Below are 23,214 nucleotides of genomic sequence, written 5' to 3' on the forward strand. Positions count from 1 at the left end.
GTGGCATGGCCTTTCCAAAGCGGAAGCTGTAAGGATACCATCAGTGATCAGTGAATATTCCTCATTTGATACATTAGGTCATTATGTTGTCACCTAAGAGACATATTCTTGATGAAACTGGGATTGTTGATTCAGACCATTCTCCCAAATGTTTCAGAATATCCTTCCAGAAAGGTAGCTATGCATTCCTATATAGCTTGTAAGAATGTCCCTGTGTCAAATTGACATTTCCAGCACAGATTATTGTCCATAAAACCCATTTTATGAAGCCTTGTTGGAGTCCAAAAGAACCTTTCTAGTATCTTGTATTGAGTGACCTTCCCCCTGGCTTCCCTTATGTTCCTCCCCGAGTTAGACAAAAATATTTAACCAGGTATCATTGTGAATTTCACATGATGTCCAGCTACTTTTGAAAAGCCATGGAGTTAAGAAATGTACAGGCAATCCCCCATTACAGTTTCGGCCTTAGGTCCTCCTCTCATGACTGAGAATCTGTAGCATGTTGTAAGTGTTAATTGCGTGCATGATTTTTCATCTGCATTTACTTTGGGAGTCTATGGTATACCGTTTTGGCCTACCCAAATGACGCACCAGTCGATCGCTTATGTAATGTGCTCTTGACGACTCAAGTGTTGTCTTTGTCACGGTAAACAATTAGTAGGTTTCTCGCGCTTCCCGCCTCATCAAAATGTGCTACCCTATAAAATACTGGACAGGACAACGATATTTTTAGAAGACAAATAGCCTGTGGTTCCAACCGAATAAACTGTGTTACCGTCTGGATAAAATACAGGTAGGTCTAGGCTGGACTATGTTAAAGGTTTTTGCGCACCGGTTGTTTGTTTTTTGCTACCTGAATGAGTTTGGTCTCTCAGAATTGTCCGACGACTCTTTTCATGTGGATGCCCTCAGTGCCCCGACAGGAGGAATATGCGGAGCCGGCCATTTCAACACAGTCCTTGCAACCTAATGTGCCAGTGCCACCCAGAAGACTAACACCCCATCCCTGTCCCTCAGTGTCCAAACTTTGCCCTCCCTAGACTACGGAGGTCCCAACGGGTTGTCAACCTAAATTCAGGGTCAGTCTCTCATTCCCCCAGGACGAAGACGCGCAGCACCCTCCGCTGGACTGGTGTTGGTAAACGAGACCAGACCTACTGAGAAGACACCCCGGTATAAGCGAAGGAGACGGAACAGGACCAGGGTGAGTCCTTCTCCGCTCTCATATGTAAGCAAAACTGTAGCATGTATCTTCTCTTTTCTCAGTAGGCTAACATATTTAATTTGGCTACTTCAATATTTGAACTATATGAGCCTAATATTCAGATAGTGATAATTTTGTTTTTGTCTAACCCCTTGCTATCTCTTCCACAGGGTAGACCTACAGCACATTCAAGGCAAGGACAGAGACAGTCCAGCTCACCTGCCGCTCCTGAGGCTCCACAGTCACAGTCAGTGGACACGAATGGACATTAACCTACTTTGAGTAACGACCCAGCTCCAGGCCAACACTGTGCTGCAACTAGCCTGGCATATCCAACACCTTATTCTGTCAGTGGACAACAGAACAACACATTGAGCGAACTCCTAGTAATCAGGACTGAAATGGTGGAGATATCTCCATTTAAAGCAATTGAAATGTTTGCTTGTTAGCAATACTTTACTCTACACTACATGATTAATCATATCAAGTATTCCATAAAATCCGATTTTGTGTATTAATGTGTGTGTGTGGGGTGGGGTGAAAAACATTTTCTGGGGACTGTAATTTTTCCTGATCTGGTATGAAACTAGGTAAAACTCCGGACCTAATTTGGTATGACATGATTCATCTGTTGTAAAAAATAAATAAATAAAGGTTTAATATAAGCTTACGGGAGCCGTTTTTCTAATCAGGTTACATGTTTTTTTTTTATCCTGGAAAAACCCCTGGCCTTGGGGAAGATAAAAACCCATTCATATGAATTACAATACCAGTCAAAAGTTGACACACCTACATCAAAACTGTGAAATAACCCATATGGAATCATGTAGTAACCAAAAAAGTGTTAAACAAATCAAAATATATTTGAGATTCTTCAAGCAGCCACTCTTTGCCTTGATGACAGCTTTGCATACTCTTGGCATTCTCTCAACCAGCTTAATCTGGAATGCTTTTCCAACAGTCTTGAATAAGTTCCCACATATGCTGAGCTCTTGTTGGCTGCTTTTCCTTTCACTCTGTGGTCCAACTCATCCCAAACCATCTCAATTGGGTTGGGGTTGGGTGATTGTGGAGGCCAGGTCATCTAATGCAGCACTTCATCACTCTCCTTGGTCAAATAGCCCTTACACAGCCTAGAGGTGTGTTGGGTCACTGTCCTGTGGAAAAACAAATGATAGTCCCACTAACAGCAAACCAGATGGACCACAGAGTGAAGGAAAAGCAGCCAACAAGAGCTCAGCATATGTGGGAACTCCTATAATCCATCCAATTTTTTGGGGGGGGAAACTCATTCTGATTGGCTGGGCCTGGCTGCCAAGTGGTTGGGTTTATGCCTTCCAAGACCCACCCATGGCTGCACCCCTGCCCATTCATGTGAATTTATCTTGATTCACTAATGTCCTTACATGAACTGTAACTCAGTAAAATCTTTGAAATTATTGCGTTTATATTTTTGTTCAGTATAAACCAAATTTGATCCCATTCACATTCTTCCCCCCCAAAAATGGCTATAAAAGCACAACGTTACTGCTTCGTTTACCCTGGCCAGAGGGACAGCTCGTGTTAGTAGCCTAAAGTTGATCAGACTGAAAAAAATGGTCTCGTTTCCATCCAATAAAACATGTCAGGTCACTAATGGTGCTACATTTATTTATGATTTTTTTGTTCATCGCCTTTCTAAATAAAAACCCGGAGGAAAGTAGAGAGATTTGTGGCCGGACCGCGCGAACTGCAATTTATGTCTGATTGACCAAGGTAAGCAGAGGCTGCAGCAGCACTCAACGTTTAGTACTGAAATAGTGCAGGAGTTGTCAAATCGTAAAAATAAAAATAAAAAACTTTTGCCCTCCTTTTAAAACATTTGCGTCATTTGATTTTATTAAGACTTAATCAATAGTGCTACACCTGATTGAAAAGTCCTGTGGCAAATTCTGCCTTGCCACGTCTTCCAGTGACCCTGTGTCTGTGTGAGAAAGCGTTTGAGAGAAAGATGATTCAATGTGCCACCTAGTGGCCATTCTGAATTATATCAAGCAAAATAAACTGAGTATACAAAACACTAAGAACACCTGCTCTTTCCATTTTATAGACTGACCAGATGAATCCAGGTGAAAGCTATGATCCCTTACTGACATGAGTTGTTAAATCCACTTAAATCAGTGTAGATGAAGGGGAAACTGGTTAAATTATTTTTAAGCTTTGAGACAATTCAGACATGGATTTTGTATTTGTGCCAGAGGCTGAATGGGAAAGACAAAAGATTTAAGTGCCTTTAATAGGGTATGGTAGTAAGTGCCAGGCACACTGGTGTGAGACAAGAACTGCAATGCTGCTGGGTTTCACACACTCAAGTCTCCCATATGTATCAAGAATGGTATCCCACCCAAAGGACATCCACCCAACTTGACAACTGTGAGAAGCATTGTCGAAAGTCTACTTGGGCCAGCATCCCTGTCAAATGCTTTCGACACCAGGTGGAGTCCATGCCCTGAAAAATTGTGGCGGTTCTGAGGGCAAAATGGCAACAATTCAATATTAGGAAAGTGTTCCTAGTGTTTGGTATACTCTGTGTACATGATAAGAGAATAAATCACATCACTTTAAAAACTTTCTGGTCGCATGATTTCCTTTAATAAATTGAACCGAGAAAACACATATTACAAAATATCATCTTTTACAGTCACATGGTCACATGAAACCCAAAGCCAGATCTCTTCCCAATTTCTCCCTTCCCAAAACAAAACAAAGGAAACACAGCCATGGACCATCGTTTTAACATGTAACTTTGTCTTTAAAGTAGAAAATAATCACACAAAACGTATTTGCTGCACAGTTAGGCAGGGAGGCAAGAGATAACACAAGGCTATCAGAGATCATCAGGGAAAGCTTTGGAGAGGTGTGTGTGTGTGTGTAAGTCTATAGGTGTCCAGTCACTATGGGTTGGGTGACCGTGCTAGCTGTGAACAGAGGGTCAATGAAAGACTAGTGAGTATAGTAGAGCAGTTAATGACAGTGTCAGAGTTGGTGTTTTCTGCCAGTGTGCAGCAGAGGAAGTATGAGGGTTAAGAGAGGCACACGAATCTGTTATTAGAGAGCGCGAGCGATCGAGAATGAACATGTTCATTTCTACATGGGAATGCTAACTGAGGCTGACATACATAGAAACAACAGGAGGAGATAGGACTGAGACCCAAATACCTTATTTTACAGTACCTTTGACCAAGGACACACAAGGTATGCTAATTTATTTTGAGCCATGCCTTCTCTTGTTAATGTGCCTTCTAGAACAGAAGAAACAACTCAACTCTTCCGTGTGGGCAAAGATCATTCAGGGGTTGCTAAGGACACAAAGGAGGCACGAGGTTGAACGTCAGGAGCCAGCTAGCATGATGAGACTCGCTCGCAGTCCCAGTGTTTCACATCTGTACCCCCCAGTTAACCACCTCTACATTTCAGACTTGTTCTTTGTTCCACCAGGGTGTCATACGTAGCAGACACCAACCCCCACCCATTCAACCGCAGATGAAAAGGAGTGAGGACACCAGACTCCAAAACCCACTGATAGCCTCGTCGTTAGAGGGCACTGCAGTAGACATAACAATCATTTGAGTTGCAAATTAAACAAAAGAAAAATCACAGCTGATCACATTCCATGTGTGGAACCAACTTCTTCAGCAAGTCAGGAGGTCCAGGAGGGGCAGTGTTAGTGATTTAAGGGTGTGGAACTTTGTCCCACCCCCAGGTCTAGAAACCTCACCAAGGCCCAACCCCAGTCTGTCTGTCTGTCTAGAGTGGGGCTTAGTTTGTCCTTTAGCCAAACCAACACTGGCCATCTTCACAATAACATCCTCCAAATATCCAGACCCAAAGACCTGCTCTTTTCTCCAGACTAACAATCTCACAGCCAATCTACCTCACATCTTCCAATATACACAACCTGCTCAGGTGAGCTGCTCTTCTGTTCCCACCTAGAGAGATTGGTGTATAGTATCATCATTATCAGTACTGTAGGAGTCCCTGGCTCCTGTCCCTGTAGGTCGGCCCACTCTACCCCAGGTCTCTAAACAGGCCCACCCAGGATCAGCGAGCGGTCCTGTGGGCAAAGCGGAGGTCCTGGTCCTTGGGGAACTGTGCTGGGATAGCAGAGGCAGTGGGTTCCATGCCAGTAGGAGGCTCTCTAGCAGGGGATGGTTTAGGGGAGTCAGTCATCCAGGCAGGGGGTGGCTGTCCCCGGACAGGGGTGCCCACAGAGGGGGAGTGGTCCCTGCTGCGCTGGGGGGCCCCAGCCTCTGGGTCCTGTTGGGAGATGAGCTGCAGCAGGGCGGCTGCCACCGCCGGGCTGATGTCCTGGCCGGGCCCGGGCTGGGGTTCAGAACTGGGCTGCTGCTGGCCAGGAGAGAGGAGGGCTGAGGGTGGAGGGCCAGGCGGAGAGGGGGGACGTCGCTCGGAGGATGGAGGGACCTGATTTGTTCCAATCTGCTGCTTCCGCTTGGTGACTGCACAGTCTGAGGGGGGAGTCAGAGAAAACAAGACAGTCAATCGGATATTTACAAGAAACACAAAAGCACACGCAGTTACAGTGAGATTTCACCTGGACATTTGTGCCATCTACACTACAGACACATTTTTATTCAATTCCCTTTAGTGAAATGTCCCAGGTAAGTGTTTGTGAGTGGGGTCTAGACAACGTACAGCTGTATCTCCCACCATGGCCAGCAGAGGGAGAGCATGTACCATTCCTACCTCACCATCCAGTCAACAATGTCGTTTCAGTTGGATAAATGTTTTCAATAGGCTACTGTAAAATTGGATGAGTAAAATGTGTCGCTGTCACGGGTTGATAATGCTACTAAATACCACAATTGTGATTATGATAAATGTTCATTCTCAAAACTAGGCTAGAATTGTGCCACCTACGTAATTCCTCCCCTCTCGGTTCATGGTATGTCATAAAATCCTTACGTATGTGTTTAAAGTGTACCAAGATTTAAAAAAAATGTTGACAGACAAGTCGGAATGTTGAGAGATGATGGAATATCAAAAGACCTCACTGTGACCTAAATAATCAACATAACATTTATTCACACACACGTATGTGAACTACAAAAGAAAGACGCATGACATGGGGGGGGGGGTTACAACAATAATAATTGACTGGACCAATATAGCGCTTTTTGAGACACCCAAAGCACTTTACATAGTAGAGGGGAATGCTCACCTTAGGGTTTGTTCAACCCTGACAGACACTCAGTTATATTTCAACAACAATACGAGCATGGGTTATTATGGATAGGGAGGGGTAAAACCTGAAGTTTGGGGAGGGGGAGAGGTGCATAAAGCTGAGACAGAGAGAGATGCCTTCTCAGTCTGCTGCCATGGCTACCGGGAAACACTGCTGCTACAATTGTTTCCTAGGCAACAGGGTTGTTGCGTTAAGTGACAACAGTAGGGTGACTACGGATACAGACTACAGAGGAGAACGCTTTACTAGCGTTGGATGATACCGAGGACTAATGTAAAAGACAACATACAAACATAAAATTTAAAATGTGCGATTTTAAATCAAAGTTAAATGAAGGACATGCAGGTGAAGTCTAAGGTTCAAAACATTTATTTTTGCTTGATAATTTATTAGACTTTCTTCATAAAAATGTGGACATTACAGACTGGTTTTGAATCAATATATTTTTATGGAAGGAAGAACAATCCAAGAAACCTGCTTTAACAAATGGAGAAATGAGAGAGAAAGAGGGAATGGGAAAATAAAACAGGGTGATAAAGAGGGGCAGGAGTGAAAGGGTGAAGGGGAGAGTGCAGTGGGAACCATTGTCTTTCTAACGCTGTAAAACTACAAACCTTCTCTTAGTTTACATTCACACCAATGAGAAAAGTCCTTGTGCCCAAAGCCCAGTCCATGTGACCTGGGCCGTCCGAAGCCACTCTGGTCAGACATCTTGAGGACTTGCCAACTTCATGTATGGTATGTTTCCACCTATGTGTGACTGAGTGGGTGAAAGTAGCCTTTGGAAGTAGGAGACGGGTGAGACAGACAAAAGGTGGGTGGGGGTGAAACTGTTGGTGAGAGGAGGGGGGAGAGGTGGTGGGTCTAGACAACATAAAACTTCCTCAAAAAATATTTAAAGTAACCGTGGAATCTTTCTTTCGATTTGCCATTTAGTTAAGATCTTTCATCTCATCAGCTCGTTTATAAAGTAATTTACAACGGCTTTATGGTAAGCGGGAAAATAATTGGATGACAAGATCCGCACCTTGACAAGATCGTCCACCAGTCTCCTGTGAGATCCCCTGACCCAGTGCTCTCTGCCCCTCCCCCTAGAGACTGAACCCAGACTTGCCCTTGCGGTCAGCAGTGGAGGCTGACGAACCGCGAGTCACTGCCTCCTCTGATTGGACGCCATTGCTCTCGTCGCCTTGCTCCGCCCCCTCGGCCTGCGGCTTGATGAGCTGGCCCAATAGGAGGGCCAGGAGGTTGGTCTGGTCATCCTGGCTGAGGGGTGGCTCGCTGTGGTGCGGGGAGGGCTCCTGAGGCTCTGGGGGAGGTTCAGGGGGCTGGGGCCTAGCCGGACCCTGGTCCTCTGAGGCCCCCCGGTGGTGGGAGGCCTCGGTCAGGGCTGACAGGGACTGGCTAAGGGTCTCTAGCTGCTGCTGGCTCTCTGGGTTGGAGGAGACGTTGAGGAGCTGGGCCATCTGAGGCAGACTGAGGTCTGTCTGTCTCTGCAGCAGGTTCAACAGCACAGCCAGCTCTGTCTGGTTCAGCTGCTCCGCCGCAGCACCCAGGCCTGATGGGAGAGAGACAATGGTGACACATACTGTAGACAGCAGTCTGCTGAGAGCGTACGGAGACAACATACATTCACATTATAGACTTACAATAACCTTTGTCTACCTGTGCAGCCACTATCTAACCAAGGAGACATTTGGATAAGGGTATGTTCTTCTATAGTAGCGAACTGTGACTACTGTTTCTGCCTGACCTGCTAGCTCATTGGCAGAGATGGCTGAGGGTGGTGGTCTTCCCGGCGGAGGGGGCGGGGCTCCAGCTGGGCTGGCTTGGGGCCGGCTGTTCTCTCCACTGGAAGCCCCCGAGGGGTCCTTACGGGGCACTTTGGGCACAGGCACATCCTCGGGCAGCCCGCTCTGACGCTGGCGCCTCCGTTTCTTACTCCACAGCTCGTGGCAGTCCTGCCAGTGAGGGAGACTGGAGAGAGAGAGGGAGAGAGTATGATAGAGGCAAAAACAGGGTGATGAAAGTATGAGGGAGAAAAACAGAAAGAAAGGCTAAAGGTAAGTGTATGGGATATAAAGCGAAGAGGGGTGTTGGGTGTGACAGAAAGAAAGCAATAAGGGTTTGGGTGTATGGTGGTGGATAGTTTGAGGTTGTTCTCTAGATGCAATGGGCCCAGGAAAGGACAGGGCAAAGACGAGGTCCTCACTTGGGCGGGGACATCTTGCTGGGCTCCACGTTACACAGGAAGTCACTATTGAGGGCCTGTTCGGCCGTGCAGCGCCGCGCAGGGTCAAGGGTCAGCATGCGGTCCAGCAGGTCCAGGGCCTGAGCAGGCAGACTGACAGAGAGAGAGATGAGAGCGTGCGAGTCAAACAAATAGCATCAACAACTGATGTACTGACACAACTATCAGATTGATGAAAGGACTAGAAAATCCCATGGTGTGCATGTCATGTTACATACAAGGCAAACTCCTCGCGCAGCCGTCGGCGGTACTGTTTCTTGGGCTTCATGGTGTTGAAGTAGGGCAGCTTGATGACGTCAGGCCAGGCAGCGGGACACGGGCTCCCACACAGACGACTGAGACAGAGAGGGAGAGAGTTAGAGCTGTGGTAAACATGGACTGTATCCCAGATGGCAGCCTATTCCCTATATAGTGCAATGCTGTTGACCGAGGCCCTTAGAGCTCTGGTCAAAAGTAGTCCACTCTATAGCAGGGGTATTCAACTACTATTTGAGAGGGTCCAGTCCCACAAATTTCCTAGGCGGTAAAGGTCCAGATGGGCAGCCATTTACCAGCGTAGTAACAAACCCCAACCTCAAAACCCATACAACCCGAAATGGTTCACACGCCTCTTGTTGGCGAAGAGAACACACTTTTAATAAGCCAATTTCCTGCAATTCTATACATTTAGCCATTTCTTATGTGTGTTCATATGATACCCGCATGACTCAATAAAATCTAAAATGGGGGACCAATGTGGGTCGAGGCCCCCGGGCACATCATTTGGCCATGATAACTACAAGATTTAGGTAGCTGGGTCAACTTACCTCTCTAGTTGACATCAACTGGACATTTATGACAAGTTAAAAACAGCTCTTTAAGATCGGTCAGTGAATGACATGAAGAGGAAACCTGCCCATGCCCTTCCAAATTTAGAAGTCACACTCAACAGCAGTAGGTTGAAAGCCCGACTGAGTTCCAAAAAACAAAAGAAAGTCAGGACCCGCGGTCCGTATTGACCCCATTCTGGGTCTGGACTGCGGTCTGCCTGTTGAGTATGGCTGCTATATAAGAAATAGGTTGCCATGTCAGACAGGACTTTAATGTGGCAATGCAGTCTTCCAGGCAGCAGGGGGCAACAGCAGCATACCTGATCAACTCTAACTGCAGCAGCTCCTGATTGGCTTGGAAGATGGGCTTCTTGGTGAACAGTTCTCCCAGAATACACCTGTGCACAAACATTCAATGGACAATTTTGATAACTCACATAAGAATAAAAATAAAGGATTTACCAATCTTGAGTTAGGATTTGTTGAGAGTGATAATTCTTTGCCAGTTTTTAGGTTTATAGCTCCGACTACTTCAGTCAAAATTATATATCAGTTTTATAGTGACACCATGTGGACAAATAAGGTAAGTGCAATCTGTTTTCCTACGTAGAGCATGTTTGATTGGAGAATGTGTGTGAATGAAATGTGTCCAGGTACATGGCAGTGTGTGGGTGAGTCACGCTGAGCTGTGTGTGTGTGTGTGTGTACTAACCCGCAGCTCCAGACGTCGATGGCCGGAGAGTACCTCTCCTCTCCCAGGAGGAGCTCAGGGGGACGGTACCATAGCGTGATTACTTTATTAGTGTAGGGTCGACTGGAGAGAGCAGGGAAGGGAACATTCAGATAAAACACGCAGATACAGTACCAGTACCTCTACTCTGCCTTCCAGTGCCCAAACACCCACAATGCATCGCTCAACAATGGGCTGACGGAGGGAGAACCTCTTTATACAGGACACAGCACCAAGTGGGGAATCATTGGAATAGATAGGTGTTTTCATTCAGACTGCCTTTTCTCAATTGGATTTGCTCAACTCCAGCGTCCTCTCTCCTCCGTCTTCTCTCGCTTTCTTTTGAAGAAGGTCAAAGGTAATCGAGGAGAGGTGAGGGAGCGTGGATGAAAATGTGCTTGTATGAAATGACTCCTCCACTCACAGATCATGAGGCAAATTAGGTTTACATTGGTGGATCCCAAAATAAATGTGTAAAGTGATCAACTAAACGAAGTAGCATATTGTTCGTGTGCTTTTCTCGTCCAACAAAACAGAAGCGGATTCAAAGAGGGTGTGGCAGGTATCAAAACCTCCGTGAAGGACTCTGGTAGGATACACATATGACTATCCTCACGAAAGGTGTCTATCAAGGAGGGAAGGACACTGTTCCGGTCGCCTACTAACAAATTGACATTTCCCGTGTCACAGAGGTCGTCGGACAGAGGTGAGAGGGTGGAGGACGGGGCTTTTTACCCAAATGAGAAAAGGCCAGTGTGAGGGTCACAGTTTAAAAAGGTATGAACCAGGGACAGGAAGGACCTCTGACTTTATGATGATGTCACCGTTGCGCCGAAGCAACTTGAAAAAAATCCAAGTCTCACCTTTCCTCCGAGTTGTAGAGGCGGGCCAAACCAAAGTCAGCCAGTTTGATCTGACCACTGCGCGAGGAGAGAGATAAAAGAAGTTAGAGACAGAGAATCAAACTCAATAACAACACAACTTATTGCATTTCTGCAGCTGTTAACTTACACAACCCTAACTACAGAAGTGAATAATTCAATCAAAAACAGTGAGGCAGAGGAAAGAGCATTTGAATTCCCATGGTAGAACGTTGCACATTGAAAGAAGCACCAATCAAAAAGTGGAAAAACCCAACCTTACTATAGCTACAACAATCATTTCAAACAACTCCCTCGTGTTCACTACTAAAACCACACAAACTGCTACCGTTGCCATTACCATAACATTCTAGGTTAGTGGGTCCATTGTTTATACCAGGGACCGGCAAAGCTATGCTTTTCCCTCCTTGGGGAACTGCTTACATTAAAAGGTAGACTCAGCGAGGTGACGTAGCTGCACAAAGTAAACAGCAGTAGTGGGTCAAGCTCCACGACAACTAAGAGCGTTGAAGCGCGAGGCTGAACTCGACCGCTGTTTTGGTCCCATAGATACCACGTTGTAGCAGCGTGAGGCGCAGAGATACTCTGTGTGACGGGGAAGTCTTGCATCACACTCATCTCTCAGTGCTGCCCGTCTTCTCGTTGAGTCTACCTTTAAAACTAGCACTGTGGAAGTGTATCATTTGGACAGTGAACCATCTCAGCGACCAGCCAGCAACATCTCACAGACCGGCCCATGGACCAGGGGTGGAAAAAAAACACGGTTCCTTCCCTCCTTCTGAACCTATTAGTGTTGTCACGACACCAACATTTAACTAATGATACTATACGAGGGGGGAAATCAGTGGCCTAGCATCCTGTTTGCCCCGTCTCCCGGACGCTTGTTCCCATTTCCTAAATGTTCGGCGCACGTGCTACGCAAAGAACCTGTCACTGAAATTCACACGTCTACTCAATACAACGCATTGCATGTAACTGCATAGAATGGCTGATTTGCTCATATTTACAAAGGCCCTACCTGTGATTTGGCTGGAGGAATAGGGGGACATGCATAATGATCTGCATGGCATTGTAGCAGTAAGGGGAAAGCGCTGCACGACACATTTACTCTTCAGTTAACACAGACACAGTCCCTCACACACACACTGCTCCCAACTTTTAAAACGTTAGGCACCAAACAGAATTTAAGGAGCCCCAGAAAGAGACATTTGATATAGTTTAGGCTTACAATAGGCCTACCTCTATGAATCTAGCTTTGAAGCACATCTCATGAGTAGCAGCCCCTTCTCTGTTCTTCCTGTGCCAATCAAATTAGCCTAAAGCTACTGTCAAGTTACCAGATTGTTAGCTAGCTAGGTAACATGACTAAACAAAGTTAGCGACCCCGGATTCGTTTAAAAAAAACTACCCGCGACATGGTTTGTGAAATTATATCAAATGCGCACGAATCCCGCTAGAAAGACAAAAAAGTTATCTCCGGTAATATTGCTCAGATGTTTTGTTGTTGCTGCAGTTTAGGCTAGAGACAAGCCATTTTCTTTGCTGCAAAGCTTGCAAGCATGCCTGTCGTGACGCGGTGCTCCATTTCCCCTCTCTGACACTCAGAGGCTGTATGACAGTGAACTCGCAAAGTCTACTCTGACTGGCCGGTGTTCTTGGTTAGAACAGGCGACGAAATGATACAATGTATCAACATTGCTTGAACTGAGCGCTGCTCCAATGTAACACACGTACAAATCTAACAGAAGCCATCGGGGTCTGCATCCACGCTCGCCATCAAGGCTAAATTATATTTGAAAAAATAATGGAGGATTAGATGAGCATGAAGAGGGGATGGAGAGAGAAGCAGGTAGGGGATGCTGAGAGAAGCAGGTGAGTGAGGGCTGGTAGGCGATGCTGAGAGAAGCAGGTGAGTGAGGGCTGGTAGGAGACGCTGAGAGAAGCAGGTGAGTGAGAGCTGGTAGGGGACGCTGAGAGAAGCAGGTGAGTGAGAGCTGGTAGGGGACGCTGAGAGAAGCAGGTGAGTGAGAGCTGGTAGGGGACGCTGAGAGAAGCAGGTGAGTGAAAGCTGGTAGGGGAAGCTGAGAGAAGCAGGTGAGTGAGGGCTGGTAGGAGACGCTGAGAGAAGCAGGTGAGTGAGGGCTGATAGGAGACGCTGAGAGAAGCAGGTGAGTGAGGGCTGGTAGGGGATGCAGCTGTCTGATTATAGCCGCCATACGTGATAAGCTTACGAAAGTGAAGTGGACATTATTGGACCTGTGCATACAAGAGACTAGTGGCTGGTGCTTCAATTCAACCGACTTTATAAACCAAACTGACTTTATAAACATTTTCTAACAAGCAGCGGGTTCTTTAGATCGGAAGGGCTGAAAGATTCCGTAGTCTCATAGGAACGGTACAACGGTATGTTAAAATGTTGGTATCATAAGTGCCATGACGTTTTGGTACCGTGATATTACCATGCTACACTAGTACCTGTTGTTGAGCAGTATGTTGGAGCACTTGATGTCTCTGTGCAGGAAGTTCTTCTTGTGGCAGTAGTCCAGCCCCTCCATCAGCTGTCTCATGAAGCTCCTCACATGTTCCTGAGAGAACTGACACAGCCCCGACTCCAGCAGACCCATCAGGTCATGATCCATGTACTCAAACACCAGGTAGAAGGCACCTGACGGGACAGGCAGGGGTTAAGGAGGATCCGCATACACACGCACAGACATACACCAAGCACAACCCCCCCCCCCCACACACACACACACCTTTGTCCTTCTTGAAGTCCAGTGCGTCCTGTTTGTCTGTGACGATCTCCTTCATGTTGACCACGCTGCGGTGGTTGAGCTGGCGGAGGATCTTGATCTCTCGGATGGCCGTGATGGGGAAGCCCTCCTTCTCATTGTCCAGACGCACCTTCTTCAGAGCCACCAGCTCACCTGGAGGGCAGGTAGAACAACATGAACATTATGTTACTGTCCAATGTAGGAGGGTGGATGAAAACGTCCGTTTTATGGTAGCAACTCTGGCGATTGTCCTGATCAGAAGATGAATAAACGAGCTAAATAAAAAAACACATTTGTCCGATGTACACGGACGCCCAACGGAAATGTGTCTTCTGCTTCATTTCAAATTCCTCTGAAAGACACGCATAGAGAGGCTGGAGCAAAGGGGCTCTCACCGGTGTCTTTGTCCTTGGCCTTGTACACCTGGCCGTAGGTGCCCTCCCCGATAATGCCGATGATGTCAAACTTGTCCACGCAGCGTTTGCCCCAGTCGCTCTGTGTCTGTTTGCGTTCGCCATAGCGTGGACAGCAAAACCTAGACAGGAGAGCCGAGGAGACTTGCTATTAGGAAACGTTTTACCTCACGGAATAAGCCCTTGATGATAACTTTGTACTATCTTATGCTTATTTTTTCCCCTTTCTATTGAAAGGAAATAGGCTGCGGTGGGAGAGGAGGGCTGTGGAAAAGAGGAGTGTAGAGAGGTGGTTTGGGGTGATTGATGAGGAGGAGAAGGGTAGGTTAGGTTGAGCAGATAGGAACTCACTTTGGTCTCTTCTTGAGAGCGGACTGGGGCGGAGGTGGAGCTCTGTAGACGGGGGACTGAGGGGGAGAGGGGTCTCCTCCGGCCAGCGTGGGGGGCAGAGGGAGGTCGATCAGAGACGGCCGATTCCGCACCTCTTTCTCCTTCCTGGAAGACCTCTGAGGAGGAGTGGACTTCTTCGGACTGATGGAGGGAGAGAGAGAGAAAAAGAGAGCGCGAGAGATTGAAGGTAGAGAAGGAAGGAGAGGAAAATAACATTCATTTCATGAGTTTGGATTTTCTTTTCCTTATATGTCTGTGGCACAAATGTATCCCCAACTACCATGACAAAGGGATGTGGGGCCCATGAACTACAGTTTCACCTCAGCAGCCATTTTGGCCAGCGCAGTCCACTGTAGAGGAAGCACTGAATTTGACAAGGCTGCAAGGAGTTAGTAATGATTTTGAAGTCCCACGTAGGCCTGTTTTGACTACTTGACATAGTCACGGTCTGATGGCAGCTAAACCATCGCCTACAGAGCATTCAGGTAATCTGTTCAGAATTCCAGTACTGTACTGCAGGCAGGTGTGTGTTTCAGAGAGACTGACTGTTGGGGGAAACCTGAGCCTACAGTAAAGGCCTAATGACTGTTCTGTTGATGACTACACGTTTGCCAAGCAACAGGACTGGGGAGAGGATAGTTGTGTGTGTGTGTGTGTGTGTGTGTATGCAGGTTTCATGGCTTACCTGTCCTGGCAGTCTCCCACTAGCATGGGTGGTAAAGGCAGGGGGGGCAGAGTGGAGGTCTTGTGGATGGGTGTCAGGCGGGCAGGGCTGCGAGTGGGCATGGGGGCAGGAGATTTGGACTGGGGGGACGACAATGAGGAGGAGGAGGAGGAGGAGAGGGCTGTGGAGGGTGCGAGGCTGGTCTCAGTCTGGCCCTGGGGTGTAGGTGGCTGAAGTTGGGTGACAGGGGTGGAGGGCAGAGGAGGTGGAGGTAGTGGGGTCGTCTGACCGGGGGGCAGAGGGGGAGCAGGAGATGAGAAGGGTGAAGATGCAGAGCCGTGTTGTTCCCCAACAAGAGTGTCCCGGGGCTGGGGTGCACTGGGTGGAGGCTGGAGGTCCGCGGCTTGGACAGTCTCTCTCTCAGGTACTCTCTCAGGCTCAGCTTTAGGGGGGCGTGAGGTGGACCCCTTGGTCTTGCGTGAGGAAGGTGGAGGGGAGGGGGGACGAGCTGCAGCCACCGCAGCCTGGCGCTCCTTCTTTCTCCGGCTAAGCTCTGCCCCCAGGCTGGAGTTGAGTGGCAGGCGGGAGGAGGGTGGGGAGCGGCTGGTGGGCCGGCTGCTGTGAGACCCACCTCCCCCGGCAGAGGACGAATGCTTCTTGTTGCGAGAGCGAGAGGAGGAGCGACGGGAAGAGGAGAAAGGAGGCGAGCGACTCCGAGAGCGAACTGAGCGCCTGGAGAGAGAGGGAAGATGTTAGGAAAACAATAATTCCTTGTTGGCTGCAAGTTCTCTCTCTCTCTAAGTTGGGAGTGAGCACCAAGAAAGAGGAACTCGAAGGGAGGCCATTTGACATTACTGGGGCATTGTGCACTGGTGTATTAAGGTGTTAATAAAAACAACAAATGGCAGGTCATTGCAGATGATAACTACCAAACGTGTGTTATGTTTATATAATGAGATAAGACCATGCGGCAAGCTCACTCCACAGCTAGCTTGGCATTTCACCAATTGTGCTATGGAATTGGATCCTTTTCTATAACAACTGGTTTGTAAGTGGTCAACTGGCGGTCACGTGTGTTGGCGAGGCAGGACCCTGATTCAAGCTCAGAGGCAAGTTCAGGGAGGTAGTGCTATTTGCTAAGATAAAATTAGTTATGTGTAAATGCGGTCAGTGTGCGGTGTCTCCTTCCATATAAGCTACACTTCCCATTCCCTTAGTCAGCATACAAACATACAATTAGTTCAGTCAGGGGAACAACCTTTGCTTTAGTCTGAACTTAAAGTAGCCAATGTGTGTACAAACGTCCTCCGGAAGTCTACTGTCTTGTGAGTTAACCTCAACATTCCTCTGGCATTAGGCCAAATTCAGACACCTCATCACCATACATATTTTTGATAACCATCAAAGTAACCTTTATTCAAATGTGGGAGAAGTAAGTAGGAAAAGTACGAAGATTCTGAACATACTTAAAGGGATACTTTGGGATTTTGGCAGAGTGAGATAAACTCATCAATACCATTTTTATCTTTGTGTCCAGTATGTAGGAAGTTCGAGGTGGTTTTGCGAGACAATGCTAACTAGTTAGCAATTCATCTAGCGCTAGTTGGCAACTTCCTTCAAACTGCATGCAGACATAAAAATGGTATCCACAAGTTCATCTGACTCTTGGGAAGTAGATTTTTATTTGAGATTTTACTAGGCAAATCAGTTAAGAACAAATTCTTATTTACAATGACGGCCTCATAAAGGGCACATGGAAGAAGATGGCACTGACTAAAATAATTAAGTATCCCTTTAATTAACTGTGGAGACAACATTCAGATTCAATCATTTGTTTGAAGGTTAGGAAAACAAATGAACTAGTAGCAAGTGAACATGTCCCTGAGCATGAAGACTTATAAAAGTCTACAAACTAAATCTAAAATGTGATTATTATAAGTTAATAACTGGGACATTGAAGTTAATTAGCTAGACTAAACAAATAGCCTACAGTTAGATACAGCCTGACTGGCACCCAAGGGACGCAGCGGTCTAAGGTACTGCATCTCAGTGCTAGAGGCGTCACTACAGACCCTGGTTCGATTCCAGGCTGTATCACAACCGGCCGTGATTGGGAGTCCCGTAGTGAAGTGCACAATTGGCCCAGTGTCGTCCGGGTTAAGGTTTGGCCAGGGTAGGCAGTCATTGTAAATAAGAATTGGTTCTTAACTGACTTGCCTAGTTAAATAAAGGTTAAATAAAATGAAATAAAAAGACTACACCAACATGATTCCCCAGCAGCATCTTTCAACAGAGTCTACTGACAGCAGAGAACCTTTTAACGATCACTATGGAGGGCCTAGTTTTATCGTACAGCTATGCCCCCTCCCACCAACAGAAGCTCAAGGTCCACTCTCTGACACAACACAAAATCAAAATGGCTGAATGTCAACAGCCTAACCCAAGGCTCTCTAACCCTGTCCCTGGAGAGCTACCATCACCCCGCTGTCTGGCTAGTGTAGTCTATACCCCAATTTATGCCCTCTCCTGCTCCAAAGACCACCACAGCTCCTCATAGGGTTTCCCTAGACTGGAGCACAGGCCTTGCCTGTGTCTGTCTGAGCCCAATGTGATGCCTCACCTGACTTCCATAGATTTCCCTTCCCCCTCTACACCACATGGCAAGAGGCAACAACTCCCTGGCAGAAACAGCCCAGCATGTCACACAGACACATCTGAACATAGAATCAATGTCTCTTCCCTGACCATAGTTTTAAATAGCCTATACAGGACACTGCAACCTGGCCTAGCCATTCCCATTCCAACACCCTGAGGCTAGGAGCACAGGAGAGGAAGCTGCAGGTACTGTCAGTTACCCATGGCTCAACCTCAGCTGTCTAAAGCGCTGTCTCGACCACTTGCAGAAATCTCTCCGCCATTTCCTGTTTGCTAAAATTCTAATAGTTCTCCTAATTTCAGTTTGTGACTAAACAAGCAATGCATCATTGTACCAACTAATCTCGCTGTGAAATATTGTCTATAACCCAAAATATTGTATTTTCAGCTGTTTGAAGCCGGTGTACAAAACCGAAAGTAAAAGACGCAAAACCGAAACTTAACAGGAAGCATAGAAATAGCACACATAGAACATATCTACTGCTTCTTAAACTTACTTTCAATGAGAATGGCAGATCTATAACTCACATTTCTCTGTAAATTTGGTCAGTTCGCCCCCAAAAAATACATATTGCTGCTTTATCAAACACACAGTACAAGCACCTCCTTAGCACAGACAAAAGGGGGTAGAAAAACAGTAGAAACAGTCAGAGTGGCCTGGCCCTGTTCCAGTATGACCAATGAGAACATCAACAGTAACAACAACAGTTCATTACCACGTTTGGGGCCTTACTGGGTCTCTGTAAAAAGGCACCTTGGGCATTTGTGAGAATCAATGTGTTAGACAGCACTGGTGAATATGCCTCTGTGTGTGGAGGTGCATGCCATGCATAGTGAGTGAATAACCGACTGAGATTGGGTGGCTAGTAGTAGTTCATAGCTACATGTTAGTATTAGGCTGTATCTCAAATGACACCATATTCCCTTTGTAGTCCACTACTTTTGACCAGAGTCTCGTGGGGCCTGGTCAAAAGTAGTGCTGTATAAAGGGAATAGAGTGCGATTTGGTACAAATTACACAACTAGCATAAATGTGAATGTGTATACGAGGCAAACTGAATGGAAGGTGCCTGGGCCAGGCTAGAATACTCACCGGGACACAGGGCTAGCGCTGGAGGACCTGCGGTTACCATAGGGACTGATGGAGCGTCTCCTTGAGTAGGGGCTGTCGTCTCGCTCATAGCTGGAAGACCTCTGCCTGCTGGCGTAGGGGCTGTCCGACCTCTGCCTGCTCCGCCTGGACATCTCCCTGTAGGGGCTGGGGCTCTGTGGGGCCGGCCTGCGTCTCTGGTGGTGGTAGCTGTCCACCTCCTGGCTGTAACTACCGACCATGGGGCTTCCATTACCCCCTCTCCTTGGGGGGCTGGGGGACTGTGTAGGGGCTGTTACCTTCCGGCGAGGGCTCCCCCTGCTCGAGGAAGGCTGCCCCTTGCCCTTAGGGCTGGACTTGTGGCTCTTTGAGGACTTGCGTTGGCTCCTCTCTGTCCGGACCTTCTGAGAGGCAGAGGTGCTCTGGCTGGCGGTTGCATCCCCCCGACCCTCAAGCCCTTCTCTCTTCTGTGGCTTATCCTTACGAGACTTCCCGGAGCGGCCACCCTCCTTGCTGCGAGATGACGAGGAGGAGGATGTGGTGCTTCCCACACTGGCTGCAGTTTGGGCCTGGGAGGAAGGGGGCAACTCTCCACGCTTTGGCCCCAAGTCAGCCTCCAGCTGACCCTGACGGCGTGACCCGGAGGACAGGGATGCTACAGAGGACAGGGAGGCCACCTTCTCCTTGACTTTCCCAGAGCTCCCTCTCTCACGGTCTTTGCTGCTTTTTTTCTTGGTACTCTGACCCCCTTCCCCAGAGTCTCTAACTTTGTTGGGATCCTTCGACTTTTTCCGCGAGTGACGGTGCTTGTGTTCCCGACCATCTCTACCAACAGCCCCGCCCCCATCCCCTTTACTATAATCTGGGACAGGTTCTAACCGATCCCCAGACCCTCTCTCAGCAGGCGGGTCCGAAAAAGTATCCGAATCGGAACTTATGTCGTCATATTCTACCAGCGGCTTCACGGCGCTAACGGAAGGAGGCGCTGTGGAGGCGAGCGCAGAAAAACCAGGGCCCTGAGCCACCTCGGACTCACGTCCATGTTTCGCTGATTTATGCCGTTTGCGCTTGGAAGAAGATGGCACTGACGACTTTGACTGGAGGTTACCGTCCTTGCTCGTCATGTTGCCCGCAGAGGTATGAGGCAGGACCAGGGGCTGGTGTAGCCCACTGTTGCCGCTCGTTGTTTGGGGTGGCAGGGCAACGCTACTGTTGGATTCCGGCTTCCTCTTGGTCCCATGGTGTCTATCCGACCCAGGCATCCCTCACGTCAGCGGCGGAACCTCTCCCGAGCGTGGGCCTCTGTAGCCGAGAGAATACATTAACGGGAGAGTAGTACTCCGAAATCCGGTAAAATTAGATCCAGTGTTCTAAAGCAAGCCGACAAATATAAATGAGTCTGCCCAGGTTTAGTCCTCACGAATTATCCAAGTCGTTCGGCAGCATGGTTTGTCAAATCAGAAAAATAAAGGTTGCTAGTGCCAAAAACCGCCACTAAAATGAAGGCCTGTGCATTTAGCTAGTTAGAGAAACTGGCTGAAAGGCCCAAACAATAAATCGGAGCATTGTGCGCTCTTCTCCGTTTCTATTTGGCTAGCTAGCTCTGTGTAGCTAGCATGCTGTTTGGTAAAAAACGAAAGAAAAAAATAAGTCCCTTTTCTTTTAGATTCCCTTGTCCGGTGCCAAGCTTAGTTTAGGTGTTATTGTTCCTTAGATTTACGGTTTTGGAGTTCAATAAACAAACAGTTAGCCGTCATTAACAGCCGATGTTGTTTCTCGAACAAAATGAAAACTTGACCCGGTTGGTACTGTTTACATGGTCCCTTTTAATATAATTGTTATCTCTTGTTAATTTGATATTGATCAGAAATTATAGTATTTTCATGTGCAGTAATTGTTCCAGTTTATTTTTAATGGCTCTGGGAATCAACCAGGCCTATCTTTAGGGCGATGATAGTGGATTTAATAACATCCACAGCCCTGTCAAGAGACGACAACCGCCATTGTGGCTCCTGTTATAAATTCTGCAACTGCGCTCTTATCGTTATCGCCCTATGACTAGTACCGGAAGTCTCGACGGCTGTCATTCTTCATGGTAGCTCAGCAACAGCCTATCCCAAAGCGTTATCCAGGGAGCTGCACCGCCAACCGCCCTTGGTGAGACGTAATATTTCACCTGTAGAGGGCCTATTAAATATAGCTTTCTTTCCATGAAAGTCAACATTATTGTTTTCCAACTAAATTAGCTAGCTTGTAAATAATTTAAACAACTTCAGAAGTTTTATAACAAAATACGGAACACAAAAACGATACGGGTAGAATAATGTGTCAAAATTGTATTAAGAAATTAAACAGAAAGTGGCCATAGCCCTGTGCAGCCGTCCAACAGCTAGCTATGATGTGTAAATACAGATTACTGAGACCCCGTTGAAGCAAAACATAGCAAACTGACACTAACCGATTTAAAACAAATGTATTTTTTTATCACTCAGTGGTGTCACCTAAAAAAACCACAACACTCAGTGGTGTCACCCCAACAACCACAGAAATGGTAACCAGAGACCAACTGTTGCTTCCATGAGGTATCAGCACATTCAATAATTATTTAATTTTGCTCCATAATAAATCAGTGCAGTGCTCAACATTAGACAGTTTCTAGTAGTAACGCCAATGTTAAATAAATAAGAACTTATTTATTTCAACACTAATGTTATCGTAGACCGGTCTCCGCCATCAGAGACTTGTGTTATGAAAAAGTATCCATAATTGTATGTTGAAACATATAGAAAATTATCTAACAGATACCTCCATTTCCAACCTGGACTCAAGGGTAGACGTAACATAGTAACAAAGTCCGGGACACTCAACTTAGTAGATATGTTACATTTAGTATGGTATGTATTAATTTGCGGATGTCCGTCATCCATTTCTATGATATGTTACGAATTTGCAATACGTATGATATGTTACTCTTTCCAATTTGTTGTGGCTAACGTTAGCTACATGGCTAATGTTATCTAGGTGGCTACGTTAGCTAGGCTAGGGGTTAACATTAAGGTTATGATTTAGGTTAAAGGTTTAGGGGAAGGGTTAGCTAACATGGTAAGTAGTTTCAGAGTAGTAAAAAAATATGTATCCGTTATTTAACTAGACAAGTCAGTTAAGAACAAATTCTTATCTACAATGACAGCCTGGGAACAGTGGGTTAACTGCCTTGTTCAGGAGCAGATTAACATATTTTTACCTTGTCAGCTCAGGGATTTGATATAGCAACCTTTTGGTTACTGGCCCAACGCTCTAACCACTAGGCTACCTGCCATCCCAAAAGTAGATGCAAGGTTGCTAATTAGCTAAAATGCTAAAGTTGTGCATAATGAAATTCAAACACACAACCTTTGGGTTTTAGACCTTTGCATTGGCTAACATGCTAAGTAGTTGCAAAGTAGCAAGTAGTTATAAAGTTGTCTGTGATGAGATTTGAACACACAACCTTTGGGTTGCTAGATGTTCTTGCCATATCCACCCCGCCCGACCGACCGACCAACCAACCAACCAACCACCCACCCACTCTCCTTTCATTTTAACCTTCTGTAACCATACCAAACTGATTTTAGTTTACTATGTTACGCCTAGTCTATGAGACCAGACTGCCATTTCTCGACCAACTACGCTTGTCCATTGCTGTGTTCAAAATCACTTGGAACTCGAAACATATGAAGGCAAATCATGACGTTTGTTTTCTTCAGGTTGGAAAGTCAGAGCTCTAGAAAGAGGCCCGAATTCCCGATTTGGATGATTTATCAAATCGATTTTTCCCAGTCATACCTAGTTTTTTTTCTTCGGATTTCCCAGTTGTTTTGAACGCACTAGTCGGAATTCGGAGATTTCCGAGTTCCCAGTTGGTTTGAACGCGGCACATGTCCCGGGTATATGACGTTAGCAGCTGGACGTATGTGCATGCGACGTTAGACATTTTTGCCAAAGTATGTTTCCTCCGTTATAAAGACATTATGTGTAATCGTGTTTTCTTTATACTGTGTGAGTTGACAATAGGAATCCAGAAAGAACTGCAACATGATTTAAAGTGCAATGGCTCAGCATGGATTTCTAC

The 23,214-nt window shown here is 46.7% G+C and overlaps 1 protein-coding gene, 1 long non-coding RNA gene and 1 other non-coding gene across 4 annotated transcripts; 1 reads left to right on the plus strand and 2 right to left on the minus strand.

Moving 5' to 3' along the window:
* Nucleotides 1-500: 500 nt before the first annotated feature.
* LOC109897593 (uncharacterized) lies at nucleotides 501-1,861 on the plus strand. The gene is made up of 3 exons (XR_002256231.2): nucleotides 501-793; nucleotides 913-1,204; nucleotides 1,375-1,861. It is a non-coding gene; the product is annotated as an uncharacterized LOC109897593 (long non-coding RNA).
* A 1,948-nt stretch (nucleotides 1,862-3,809) lies between these two features.
* LOC109898411 (cyclin-dependent kinase 12) lies at nucleotides 3,810-21,215 on the minus strand. Of its 2 annotated transcripts, none has more exons than XR_004211274.1 (14): nucleotides 19,107-21,209; nucleotides 15,380-16,090; nucleotides 14,656-14,835; nucleotides 14,287-14,426; nucleotides 13,874-14,044; nucleotides 13,593-13,782; nucleotides 11,100-11,156; nucleotides 10,219-10,320; nucleotides 9,827-9,904; nucleotides 8,916-9,032; nucleotides 8,659-8,790; nucleotides 8,200-8,423; nucleotides 7,061-8,004; nucleotides 3,810-5,709 (listed from the first exon to the last, which is right to left on the minus strand). XR_004211274.1 is itself a non-coding variant. In XM_020493376.2 (14 exons), exons 1-14 carry the CDS (start codon nucleotides 20,363-20,365, stop codon nucleotides 5,285-5,287), a joined length of 4,230 nt encoding a protein of 1,409 aa, XP_020348965.2. In that variant the 5' UTR covers nucleotides 20,366-21,215; the 3' UTR covers nucleotides 3,810-5,284. The 2 variants fall into 2 exon arrangements, 1 of the variants encoding a protein (XP_020348965.2); XM_020493376.2 differs by having other exon boundaries at nucleotides 7,561-8,004; nucleotides 19,107-21,215.
* Nucleotides 14,942-15,078, minus strand: LOC116376047 (small nucleolar RNA SNORA5). Its single transcript, XR_004211443.1, has one exon. It is a non-coding gene; the product is annotated as a small nucleolar RNA SNORA5 (small nucleolar RNA).
* Nucleotides 21,216-23,214: the final 1,999 nt, after the last annotated feature.

The sequence above is a fragment of the Oncorhynchus kisutch genome, linkage group LG10 (genome assembly GCF_002021735.2).
Source record: "Oncorhynchus kisutch isolate 150728-3 linkage group LG10, Okis_V2, whole genome shotgun sequence".
Lineage (NCBI taxonomy): Eukaryota > Metazoa > Chordata > Actinopteri > Salmoniformes > Salmonidae > Oncorhynchus > Oncorhynchus kisutch.

Bases quoted from the DNA above. Each gene is read 5' to 3' on its own strand.
- LOC109898411 (XM_020493376.2), bottom strand. From the start codon at position 20,365: ATGCCTGGGTCGGATAGACACCATGGGACCAAGAGGAAGCCGGAATCC. The intron at 14,045-14,286 runs GTGAGAGCCCCT...CCTGCCCTCCAG, and splicing joins GGCCAAGGACAAAGACACCG to GTGAGCTGGTGGCTCTGAAG. The intron at 8,791-8,915 runs GTATGTAACATG...TCTCTCTGTCAG, and splicing joins CTGCGCGAGGAGTTTGCCTT to TCTGCCTGCTCAGGCCCTGG.